Raw genomic sequence first — 11,796 nt, 5'->3', positions numbered from 1 at the left:
GAAGCCAATGGGTCAAGATCAACAGCGTAACTCCACACGCGATTCAACGACGGGAATGACGACAATGTTTAATCAGGATTAGCTGCAATTAAACCTGCCTGACTCTAGCGTAACACCACAGGTGCTCACAACACTCTTGGGTTACAGGAAAAATGGTTTCCCACAGTTTTGCCCAAGACACAAGGAGCATGGTGCTCCTTGAAAGTGACGCCAGTTCCTCTGAATCACTGAGCACGCGTTACCTGGAGCTGTCTGCTCAGACACCCAGCACCACCGACCGCACGCGCTTCAATCCCACACCAGCCAGAGGAGGATCCACTGCTGAAGTTACACTTATGGACAGAATTCCAAAGTTAGAAGCAAAAAGGTCATATTTCTTGGCCTTAACTATGGATCTTTGACTAAAAGAAGAAAAAGAGCCTCTCGGGCCTGTTTTTTTTCCTTCCAATAGAAAAGTCACGTAGTAACACTAAATTCACAACATTTGTGTTTGGGAATTGTGCCATAATTCATAGCGAGAAACTGAAAAGAGAAGCCGTGATATATCATGATTTATTGAGCATAAACACTGATCCTTTGCCAGCAAAAAAAAGAAGTTACCCTTAGACTGGAGGAAACGAGAATAACCATGACTACAGCAGGAATAACCTCCTAAAAGCAGTTTCTACAGCATGTCCACAGAGAAACTCTTCTGTAGTTTCAGAACTGCAGCAGAAAAATCTGAGGACAAGCTGCCAAGGGTTAAAACATGAGAAACACTTAGACCTTGTGCGTTTTTCTAAGAGCAGATGAGGCAGAAATGGACAAAAAGCCTTCAGGGCTCAAAAAAACCCCCGAAGTATTCTATATATTTAAAAATAGATTTATTTTTTCTGAAGGGGATAAGTTGGAAAAAAAAAAAGCTTTTGGAGAACATTAGCAGAATGTCAGTCTCCCTTGCTGGCTGCTCCCCGGAGCCACGAGAGGAGGCTGTCACCTCCACGCTGCCACCTGAGCGGGACCGGGGAGGTGTCGGCAGGAGGAACAGTCTCCCACCGTCCCCGGGCCCACAGCCCTAACGCTGGCTTCCAGCCAGATCCGATTTTGCTACTCGTACGTTCGCATTCGGAGCAAGATATTTTTAAAATTACTCTTACATGGTCTGTTTTTTAGCTTTTTTGTTTTTCTTCCTCTTTCTGTAGAAAGAAAATAAAACGAAGCAGGAGTTACCGAGGTTTCTCAGCTTTTACAGCTTCTTAAAAGTCCATTAAAAATGTATCTTTAACTGCAAATTTGGAAATGTTTTCAGTTATACAAAACCGACATGGGCTGGAGTACTTCAAAACTTTTCTTGTCTGTTAGAAGGAAGGGGGAAAAACACACAATAAATTACAAAAAAGCATAATCCTTAACTAAATTTCCTGTTTTGTGTCTCAGCATTAACAGTGTGCCTGAATTTCCTCCTTTTTTTTTTTTCTAAACATCACAGCCAATCCCTACCCACCCATTTAACAAAAACCTAATCCAAAACTACTGGAGATTTCAGGCATGTTTGAGTTTGAAATATCAGCTGAATTCATAACTCATTCCCAGGAAAAATCCAGCTCCTACGCCCCTTAAAACAAAGATTAAACATACTTCAGCTGAAGAACTGCTCCTCTCGCACAATGGCCGCTTGCGCTGAACACCACCAGCATCAAGAATTAACTGCGGATCACTATATTCAGCTTTGTCAAACAAATTTGTTGTCATGACCGCTTTTAGTGGGTTTTTAAATTAATTCGTGGCTTTTCAGGTATTTTGGAGGAGCAGCAGCAGGAAGGAGGAAAGCAGTCAGCACAATCCCACAATACAAAGGACATTTTAAAGTGTTAATCGAATTGATGGGTTTGCTGGAGAGAAAATTTACAAACAAGAAACTTGAGACTGAGCAACTTTCACAAATAGTATTTAAAATGAAAACATGGTTGTGTTGCACAACAGCCTATTTGTTCTAGTATTTTAATAAAGGGCCTTTTAGCAGAACGAAGCAGAAGCGAGCAGATGATAACAGGAGGCTCTTATACATGACAGCAGTAAAATCTCTATGGCCAGAGCTGAAGCTGAGGGATGGAGCAGAGTCGCCTCAAGCAAGCTGCCCATCGCTTACACACGCACAAGGCCACCAAAACCAGATGTGCCCAGCTGGTACCCAAAAGCAAGGTCTGGCTCTTCCACTTCTAAGTTCCAGCAATTTATTTTTAAATACAAACTAAGCGGGTAAATCTAAAAACAAATTAGGTTTTGTTAAAAAAAAGCTCTCTCCAGCTTTGCTGCTTTGCCCTTACTGTGACAGGATGGTCAGACAGCACAGCAGGAGGGAACTGGATTTACATTTTCTTTTAGTTTTGTTCCCGATTTAATTTCTTCTGACATTCTGCACATCAAGCTAGGAAACCCATAAAAGAGAAAGTTAACGTATCACATTGTCTGGCAACAGGTGAGAAGAACTAACCGACACGCACACTGTCCGAAGAAGTCAGAGATGCTACAACTGGGAAATTCTGAAACTCGCTATGTGCACAGGATCCCACTGAAAGATTTCTCGTCCGTGACTAAATTGATTAAATAATTTGAGCGATATTTGAGCAACAATAGCTTTCTACCTCAAAGTTCAACAATTAGACCTTCGCACCTCAATTCCTTTGACTTCTCGTGAAGATGGGGAAACCAACCCTGGATCTACCAGCCACCCGAGCAAGCCAGCACCGTAGCCACAGCGGCTACCTTACTTCAAACCATACCCACTATTATGTTGATACAGATAGTGTTTTATTTATAAACCCTATTTTCCTCTTGCTCTACCCTCCCCGTGCAAGAATGCCCAAACAATCACAAACCTTTACCCTGCTTTTTACGCAGACGTCATTTTTGGGTCATCCACCCACAGCCTTCCCACAGCGCGGCAGGGCTGCCATCCCTCTCGCCGGCTTCGCTGCTATCCATCGCGTTCGGAAGAGCGGTTTGGAAACTCTTGCAAGTTCAGAGCTGCGTTTGGGTGTACAAACCCAAGACGACCGAACCACCCGATCTTTCCAACCCGAGCTAATCTTCGCAGCCGAAAAGGCAAGAAGATGCGCTTTTTTTTTTTTAAGTGGCAGCTCGAGTTCTGCCATTCATCACCTCCTCACGAAGAGGTCAAAGGAAACTTCCCTCGGCCGCTGGCGAGCGGACAAGCGGCTATTCCAAGCCCTACACAGAACAGACCATTCTAAGGGCAATTAGTTAGGCGCTGGCGCGCGGCCAGCCCTGCATCTCTGCAGACTAACCACTGCGCTAACGGGACGACTTCTGGCAGGGCAAGCCACAACTCCCCGTTACAGACAGTGACAACTTCTACCGCCTTACTCGCACGCGAGGAAGCGGAGAATGGCAGTTACCGGCAATAAAGATCAGTGTTTTCCAAAGGGCAGAGTGTCCAGTTCCTCTGAAGCCGAGTCCAGGGACAAGCAGCAGGACCACAGGTGCGGGAGCCGGGTGCTCGCCTCGTTACGCTAACGAACTTCAGGGCATGACAAGCTCCCAGCACACGAGGTAGGGCAGAGCAGTTATCGCCATTTCGCAGATAAGGAAATAAAGGCAGGAAGGCAGAAGTTGGGCCGGCCACAGGGGAAGTGTGATGAGCCGAGGACAAACCTACATCTCCCGAGTCACACGCTCCTCTCCTGGCCACTGAATTGTTCTTCTTGCCTGTTTAAACCAAGAGAAGCCTGTCTCCCGGTGTGCTGCTATTCCCCTACCTTCAAAGAGGGATAACGCCTTCCTAAGATAACTCTTGATGTCAAAAAGCATTAATTACCTTAAGTAATACCAGTTAAATACTATATCCAGGGATAAGATGGATACAGAACAAAAACTGGTAGGTATGTTGAAATGTGCCTCCTGTGTAAATCATTAAAATCCACAACAATACTCCAGCCACACAAAAGAGCTATTTCCATTTGTTTCACAGCTACAGATGGCAGAAGAAAACCTCTCAGACAATAAGCTCTATTTAAACATATTGATCCAGCTTTTTTGGTGCGTTTTCCCCCATACTGGCTACAACCAGAATATGATAAATGGTGCTACGTAGTCACAGAGCTCCCGTGCATTTGCTTTATGATCATGCAGCTGACTTGGAGCCCAAACCAGCAGCGATCAGCTCATCCACCTGCACACAACGGGATGTCCCACACAGCAGAAAGCTAAAGATAGGCAAAACCTCCAAAGGGTGAAGGTCTGACTTCAGTACTACGTGCTTGAGAAGCAAGTAGTCTCTGAAAAGCAGTATGTTAAGAAAACCAAGCAATTACCTAAAAGGCCTCAAGTTTACTTACAGACTCAGGCTAAATATCAAGTTACTGACTGCTGTGGTCTACCACAAGTCAGCTTTTCTGCTGGTAGTAATCGCCGCAGTCGTACTTGTCCGGGTCAGTTTTACAAGGAAGCCCACAGCTATAAATAAACCTGAAGGTTGTCAGTTTTCCCCAGAAAAACCCCAAACCCATTGAAGATAATTCAGCACCTTAAAAGCCACAATAACTTCTTGCCTCATTTACAAGCAGTAACAGAGAACGCATCTTAGAGCGGAATGCAGCTCTGTCACAGTCCATTGGGGTTTTATTTAAGGCCACACCTGATGGCGATGGCCCAGTACGGAGGTAAATCCCAGTCACCTGCTCCAGCACTGATGAAGAAAACCAGCTGCAGAGATCAGGTACCCAGACCCAGATCCCAAACCAGGCACCGTGACACCTTCCAGTCCCTGCGTGCTACATGGCATACGCTTCCCTTCCCTAACCTCGTAAAGGACACCCGCCAGTAGCCAGCTTTTCATTCCACACACTTCTATTTAGAAATGAGGAGAAGGAGATGGATTTCTTTGTCTGCGGCACCCACTTCTCTACTCTACCTCAACAATACAGAAAATCCAGACACTGCAGCTACCCCTCTTTTATATAACCCATGCACTACCATTCACTAATGCCTCCAAAGTACTGCCCAGAACAGGCAGGCTACCATTACTACCCTTCGCCAGACATCAACTCCTCCAGCTATTTTCCCCTTCTCTCCGCAGCCTCTAGCCTCTATACCAACCCACCATTAATTCACGCATGGAAAAAACAAGTAGATTATGCGATATTAGACCTTCTGACAAGCTTCCCAATCTCCTTTTATACCCCGAAAGAGGGTCTAGACCCATTCCCCATTAAGTCACCCAACTTTCAAAGCAAGCTGGTGCTGAACTGTGTCTCTCACCGATTACGATTGCCCCCTCTCGCCTCACCCACACAAAAGCCCAAGACGCCCCTCACCATCCCAGCTCCAGCCACGCGCCCCACTGCCCCCCACCTCCACCACGACAGCCCCTTCCACCCAACACCGTCCCGCTTCAGCTCACCCAAAGACCTCAGGGGCCCCCCACCACAATACAGCACAGCCCCTCCCTGCGTTCACCCCCAAGCACACCCCCAGATCGCCTCCTCGCGCAGATCCTCATGCAGAAATTATACCCCCCCGACCCACCAGCACCCTGTGATCCCCATCAGATACCCTCCCAGCTGCTCATCCCTATCCTTCACCCCTCTACCACAAGCTCCAGCACCTCCAGGACCCTCCTAGCCCCTCCAGGGCCCCTTAACCCCCACCCCAGCACAGCCCCCTACCCCCAGCCTCCCCTTCTGACCCGCCCAGGGGTTCCCCTTCGCCCAGCCCTGTACCCCAGGCCCCCAGCACCCTCCTGACCCCGTCACTCCAGCCCAACTCACCCCTCGTACCCCACGGGCTTCCCAGCACCTCCCAACCGCTCCAGCCCCCCAGGGCCTCCCAGCCCCTCCACCTCCGGGGCCAGCACCCTCCCCGGCGCCCAGCACCCACCTGCCCAGGCGCCCCTCACCGCCAGCCCCACACCCTCAGGGCCCCAGCACCCCCACTGCCCCCTCACCCCACCACCCCCCGCCCCAGCCCGCCTTCGGCCCCCTGCCCCGGGGCCCCCTCACCCCCACTCCCGCACCCCCAGGCCCAGGACCCCCCCCCGGCCCCTCAGGGCCCTCACCCCCCTCCCCTCCGCCCCACCGCCCCCCTCGCCCCGCCCAGGGCCCTCTCACGGCCCCCCCGAGCCGCCGCGGGCACCCCTCGCCCAGCCGCGCCACCCCCCCCCAGGCCCCGCCGCCCGGGCCGCAGCGGGCCGCGAGGGGCCCCGGGCCGGGCCGGGGGCTCCGCCAGGCCGCGGGCTGCGCCGGCCGTCCCCGTCCGCTCGCCGGCGGCCGCCCCCCGCCCCAGTCCCGGCGGCGCGGGCGGCTCCTCACCGGTCTCGGCGGGGCCGGGGCACCGAGGGGCGGAGGAGCGGAGCCGCCGCCTCAGACACCAGCGCCGCCGCGCAACGCACCCTGCTGCCCAGCCCCGGCCGGGCGCGGGCAGGGCTGGCCCCGCCCCGCCGCCCGACTGGCAGCCCCGCCCGCCAATGGGCGCTGGCGCCGCGGGGCGCGCGGGGGGGCGGCCCGGCGGGGAGGCGGGGCTGGGTGCGGCCGCCAGGTTCGGTTGCGACGGGGGCCCGGAGGGAGGGCGGTGAAGGGGCGGGGTGGGCTGTGGAGCGGCGGGGGTGGCAGCCAGTCAGCGCGCGGGGCGGGGAAAGCGGCGGGCACATGCAAATACTACATTAATATTAATGAGCGAGTCGCCGCGGGGAGGGGGCGCGCTGCCGGCGGCACGTGGCGCCCGGGGCGCGAGGCACCGGCACCCGCTGCAGCCCCGGAGCAGCGGGACGGACCCCCCCCCGGGGCCCCCCCGACGGCTGCGTGGCCGCTGGCCCGGGCCGGGCGGGGAGAGGAAGGGCCGCAGGACGCTGCTGCCGGGTCCCTCCCGGTGTGTCTCGCTCTGAGTCACCGGTTGCTTTGAACCTGCCCTTCCCCTCCCAGCGCGGGGGGGGGCAGAGCCTGCGGCCGGCCGGGCCCCCCCGCTGCCCCCAAACCCCCCTGGACAGAGCCTTTCCAGCCTGGGGGGCGAGGGCGAGAGCACGGGCCCATGGCCCTGGGCAGAGCCCCCCACCCCGCTGTGTCCCCCCGGTGCTCCGGCCCCGGGTGCAGCAGCCCTGGAGCTGCTCCAGCCTACGTGTGCCGGGGGGGCCGCGGTGTCCGTCTCCCCCAGGTCCCGGCGGAGCCGCTCTCCCTGTGCAGCGAGGGGAAAATCCAGGGGGTGAATCCGCAGTGGGCGGGAGTCACGCCGCCAGCGCCGGGGAGCAGGGGTCACGCTCGCCCGGCCATGAATCGAGGCTTTGATTCCCCCCAGCTGCCACCAGCACCGGGCTGGCCCGGGCCCGGTGGTGCCTGGCTCCCGGCTGCGGTGCCGGCGGGGCGAGGGGGGCCCGGTGTCCCCCACGGGAGTCACCGTGGGGGGACGGAGCCACATCCCTGGGGCAGGAGGGGCAGAGGATGCTGCGGCCATCGCTCCCCGGCAGCGCTTCTCAGCACATCCCAGTGCTGCGCTGGCCTGCGGCAGGGCCGCACCAGTACGCACCAGTTGCAGCTCCAATCCCAGCATGAACAGAGATGGAGAAACGCCGCGTCCGGGCTGTCCCCACCGGCTCCCCCAGCCCCGGGGGGGGACGTGGCCCCGCTGCCGGGCGCACGCCAGCCCTCGCCGGCGGCTGTGCCGAGGTTGGGCAGAAATCCCAGTAATCCTGTTAGTGGGAAGAAGGCTGATTTTTCCCCTAATCCAGTTTGCTCCCATATGCCCTCGCCTGCCGTGTTATAAGCCGCTTTGACCGCAGATGGGGCTGCACCGGGCACGCGCCGGGGCACGGGGGGAACCCCCTGGCTTTGGGCCGGAGCCTCGAGGGGTGTAAGGGCCACGAGCGCTGCCGGCAGCCTCCCCCCGCCGCCCTCCCTGGGGGGGACGCGAGGGACGATGTCCCACACAGCCACCGGCTCCCGGGGTGACGCGTGGTGCCAGGAGCTGATTTGGGTCCCAAACACCGGAGTTGTGCTTTTAAGCATTTTTACGGCCGCGGGCTGCAGCGACGGCTCCTCATCAGCCGGCGGAGCGCCGGGAAACGGCTGCACCACGGCTCGTCCCACCGCTCGCTAATTAACGCGGAGGAACGGCTAATCAACGTCAGGGGAAGCGCCGGGTGCCCTGCGAGGATCATCCACCTCGATCCTGTGCCGCTGCCTGGCCGGGCTCCCATCTGCGGGTTTCGGGGGGCTCAGGGTGCCCCCAGCCTGGGTGGTCTGATGGCTGCTGGGTGCCGGGCTTGGGCACGGGGGGCTGCAGTGGCCAGAGCCACCCAGACCCTCCTGGGAGCAAGTGGCCTTCTCTGAGAGCGAGAGTATCCCTAGGGACATCCCAAGGGACATCCTGATGGACATCCCGAGGAGCACTGTGAGGGACAGCCCTCGGAGCAGCCCAAGGGACGCCCCACGCTGCAGCAGGACCGTGGTCCCCCCCGAAAAGCCTCTCCTGCTCCGTGGTGTCTCGATGGTCAGAGTCCCCATCTGTACTGGCCAGGGTGGGGGGACAGAAAGAGGGGGACAGAAATGGGGGACGGGAGACCCAGGAATGGGGGGGCAGAGATTTTCTGTCCCCAAGCTGAAGGCGCTGCAGAGCTGCTGTAAACGCTGGGGGGGTCTCAGAGCCCGGAGTTTTGGTGTGACAGTGCCCAGGGGGCTGCCCCCCCCAAACACCTCTGAGCCCCCCAGCCTTGCCTGGGCCTCCGCGGCCCCGGGGGGTCCTGGGGGGTCCCAGTGGGTGGGGACCGCCATCAAGCGTCCCTGCGCCCGCATGTGCCCGTCCCGCTCTCCTGCCCTGGTGCCCACCGAAGGTCCCGGCTCCCCCCAGCCCACGGGAGGGACGTGGGGACAGAAGCAGTTCCTGTGGCCGGTGCCAGGGAGCCGTGACATCCCCACGGAGCTGTGACTGTCCCCATGGAGCTGTGACCATCCCGGCAGAGCCATGACCATCCCCACGGAGCTCTGAGCATCCCCACGGACCTGTGAGCATCCCGGCAGAGCCATGACCATCCCCACGGAGCTCTGAGCATCCCCATGGACCTGTGAGCATCCCGGCAGAGCCATGACCATCCCCACGGAGCTGTGACTGTCCCCAGGGACCTGTGGCCATCTCTGCAGAGCCGTGACTGTCCCCACTGAGCCGTGACATCCCCACGGAGCCGTGCCCTTGCCAAGGCCCTTGCAGCCTGCGGCAGCCCCGCTCCCCCCGCCGCCCCCCCGCCCGCGCCCGCGTGCCCACGCGGCTCCCGCGCCCGGGGAGCAGATGGTTTCCATGGCAACAGGCATGATGACGCACGCACCGCGCTCCCACCCCCTCCCCACGGGGACGCCAGCCCGCGCTGGCAGCGAGGGGCGGGGGGCTGCATGCAGGCACACACGTGTGCACACGGTATGGCACGCGTGTGCACACGGTATGTGCATGTGCACGTGTGTGCACACGGTATGTGCATGTGCCTTGGCACAGACGCTGGTACATGCGTGTGCGTGCTTGCGCATGCACTGTGTGCATGCACCTGTGCATGCGTAGTTGTGCATGCACTGACATGCATGCGCGTGCACACACGTGCACGCACACGCACCCCCACCCCTCCTTTCGCCCCTTCGGGCCCAGCCGTGGCCCCCCGCGTGGTCCCGAGCCCCCGGCCGGGTGCTGCTCCGCGGGGACGCGGGAGCGTTTCTCATCTCTTTATTGAAGGAAGACTATTTCTAGAATAAAGGCTACATCGTCACGTCACCTCGTCCCCTGGGCGCTCGGGTCGTGTTGTAAAAAGCCAGGGGTGGGGGGAGCTGGGCGCAGCGCGGGGGCCCAGCCTGCCCGGGGACCCCCCCTCGGGGACAGCCCCAGCGGAGGGTGAGCGGGGCCGGAGCGAGGGGACAAACCCCGCTGGGACGAGGGGCTGGTGACAGCGCGGGGGCCCCGCTCCGGCCACGGGGGAACAAGCAGGGCTGGGGGGGGTCAGGGGCCCCAGGGTGTGGGGCCAGGCCACCCCGCAGCAGGGACTCTGCGGGAGCGGGGGGACGCTGAGCGCCGGCGGGGCACGGCGGCGGGGAGCGGAGGGCCCATCACCGTGGCATCGCGGCCCAGCCGGGCTGCGGGGCTCATCCTGCGCGGGGAGGGGGCAGCGGGGGTGTGGGGGGGCCCGTCTGGCCGCGGGGCCGGGGGTCTCCCGCCGGAGCTCACCAGGATTGTGCTGGGTCAGGACCTCCCTCGGACCCGATGCCTTGTGCTTGGGCTGGCGGCTCCGGGCTGCGGCGCCGGGACGGGGCTGGGGGCTGCGGGTCAGGAGGGGCCGCGGTGCCAGGGCAGGGCTGGGGGCTCGGGGGCAGCGGGCACCGTGCGGAGGCTGCTCCCGCCCCGGGTCTCTGCCTGCAGGAGCAGAGCACTATGGCGTGGGGACGGGGGAGCAGGGAGGGCCTGGGACGCATGTGACTGTCCCCAAGGGTGTCACCGACACCCCCACGTCGCACCGTCCTTCCCACCCACGAGGACCGAGGTGGGGTCCCCCACCGGGGAGGGGACGGGGACTGGCTGGTGCCATCGGTTGTGCTGCAGAGTGTGTGTGGGGGTGTGCGTCCCTGTGCTCCGCGGCGGTGCCCGGCCGCATGTCCCTGGTCCCGTCGTGCCGGGTGCAGGGCAGTCGAGCATCCCTCGGCTCGGTGGGACGCCCCGTCTTCATCCCCAGACCTGGGGCGAGTGCAGCTGGTGCCACCGGTGCGCCGCGGCGTCCCTGCACAGTCACGGTGATGGCACGGAGCAGGAGGGGACGGTCCCGCCGCGATGCCACGTCCAGCCGTGGAGGGGGAGAGGGGGGGACCGGAGAGGGGGGTGCGGGCCAGTCCGGGGCTCTACATGATGCTGCACTTCCCCTTGATTTTGTCTGTCCTCTTCTGCTTGCTGGAGCGCTTCCCATCGATGGTGAGGCTCACGTTCCTCCTCTTCTCCAGGTTCAGCAGCTCCTGGAAGAGCTCCTTGACGTTGTAGTTCATCTTGGCCGAGGTCTCCATGAAGGCGCATTTCCACTCCTTGGCCACAGCCTCCCCCTCCCTGCTCTCCACCTCCCGCTGGGTCTCGTCGCACTTGTTGCCCACCAGCATGATGGGGATGCTCTCCACGCTGCCCTTGATCTGCACGATCTGCTGGTAGATGGGCTTCAGCTCCTCCAGCGACTGCTTGCTGGTGACGGAGAAGACCAGGATGAAGGCATGGCCCTTGGAGATGGAGAGGCGCTGCATGGCCGGGAACTGGTGGCTGCCCGTGGTGTCGGTGATCTGCAGGGTGCAGACGCTCTTGTCGCAGCTGATGACCTGGCGGTAGGTGTCCTCGATGGTGGGGATGTAGGTGTCCCGGAAGGTCCCCTTCACGAAGCGCAGCACCAGCGAGCTCTTGCCCACGCCGCCGGCGCCGAACACCACCACCCGGTAGTCGTTGCTCTGCTCCGGCATCTTGCCCCCCGGAGATGCTGCCGCCACTGCAAGGGAGAGGGCAGAGGGAGGCGTCACGCCGGGAACGGGGGCTTCGGGATGGACACCCCCGGGCACTACTCTGCGGGGGGAATGGGGCAGACCCCCCCTGGACCCCGGCTCACAGCCCCCTTTGAGATGCAGCCCCCCCTGCTCCAACCGGGCCAACGCAACTGGGGGGTCCCGGCCCCTCCCGTGCCCTTGGGACGCCCTTGCCGGGCAGCCGGGGCAGGACGGTGCTCGCCGCCGGCCTGGGGTGCAGCAGCATTCGCTATTTTTACCAGCCGCCCGCTGCGGCCATATGGCCGAGCCGCGGCCACCGGCACAG

At 59.9% G+C, this 11,796-nt stretch overlaps 1 protein-coding gene across 1 annotated transcript; it reads right to left on the bottom strand.

Moving 5' to 3' along the window:
• Positions 1–10,853: 10,853 nt before the first annotated feature.
• On the bottom strand, positions 10,854–11,450 carry DIRAS1 (DIRAS family GTPase 1). The gene has a single exon (XM_059831842.1). The coding sequence runs from the start codon at positions 11,448–11,450 to the stop codon at positions 10,854–10,856; it is 597 nt and encodes a 198-aa protein (XP_059687825.1).
• Positions 11,451–11,796: the final 346 nt, after the last annotated feature.

This window comes from Gavia stellata, chromosome 32 (assembly GCF_030936135.1).
Source record: "Gavia stellata isolate bGavSte3 chromosome 32, bGavSte3.hap2, whole genome shotgun sequence".
In the NCBI taxonomy this organism is placed as follows: domain Eukaryota; kingdom Metazoa; phylum Chordata; class Aves; order Gaviiformes; family Gaviidae; genus Gavia; species Gavia stellata.
This window is presented reverse-complemented; position numbering and strand designations above follow the sequence as displayed.

Bases quoted from the DNA above. Each gene is read 5' to 3' on its own strand.
- DIRAS1 (XM_059831842.1), bottom strand. From the start codon at position 11,450: ATGCCGGAGCAGAGCAACGACTACCGGGTGGTGGTGTTCGGCGCCGGC.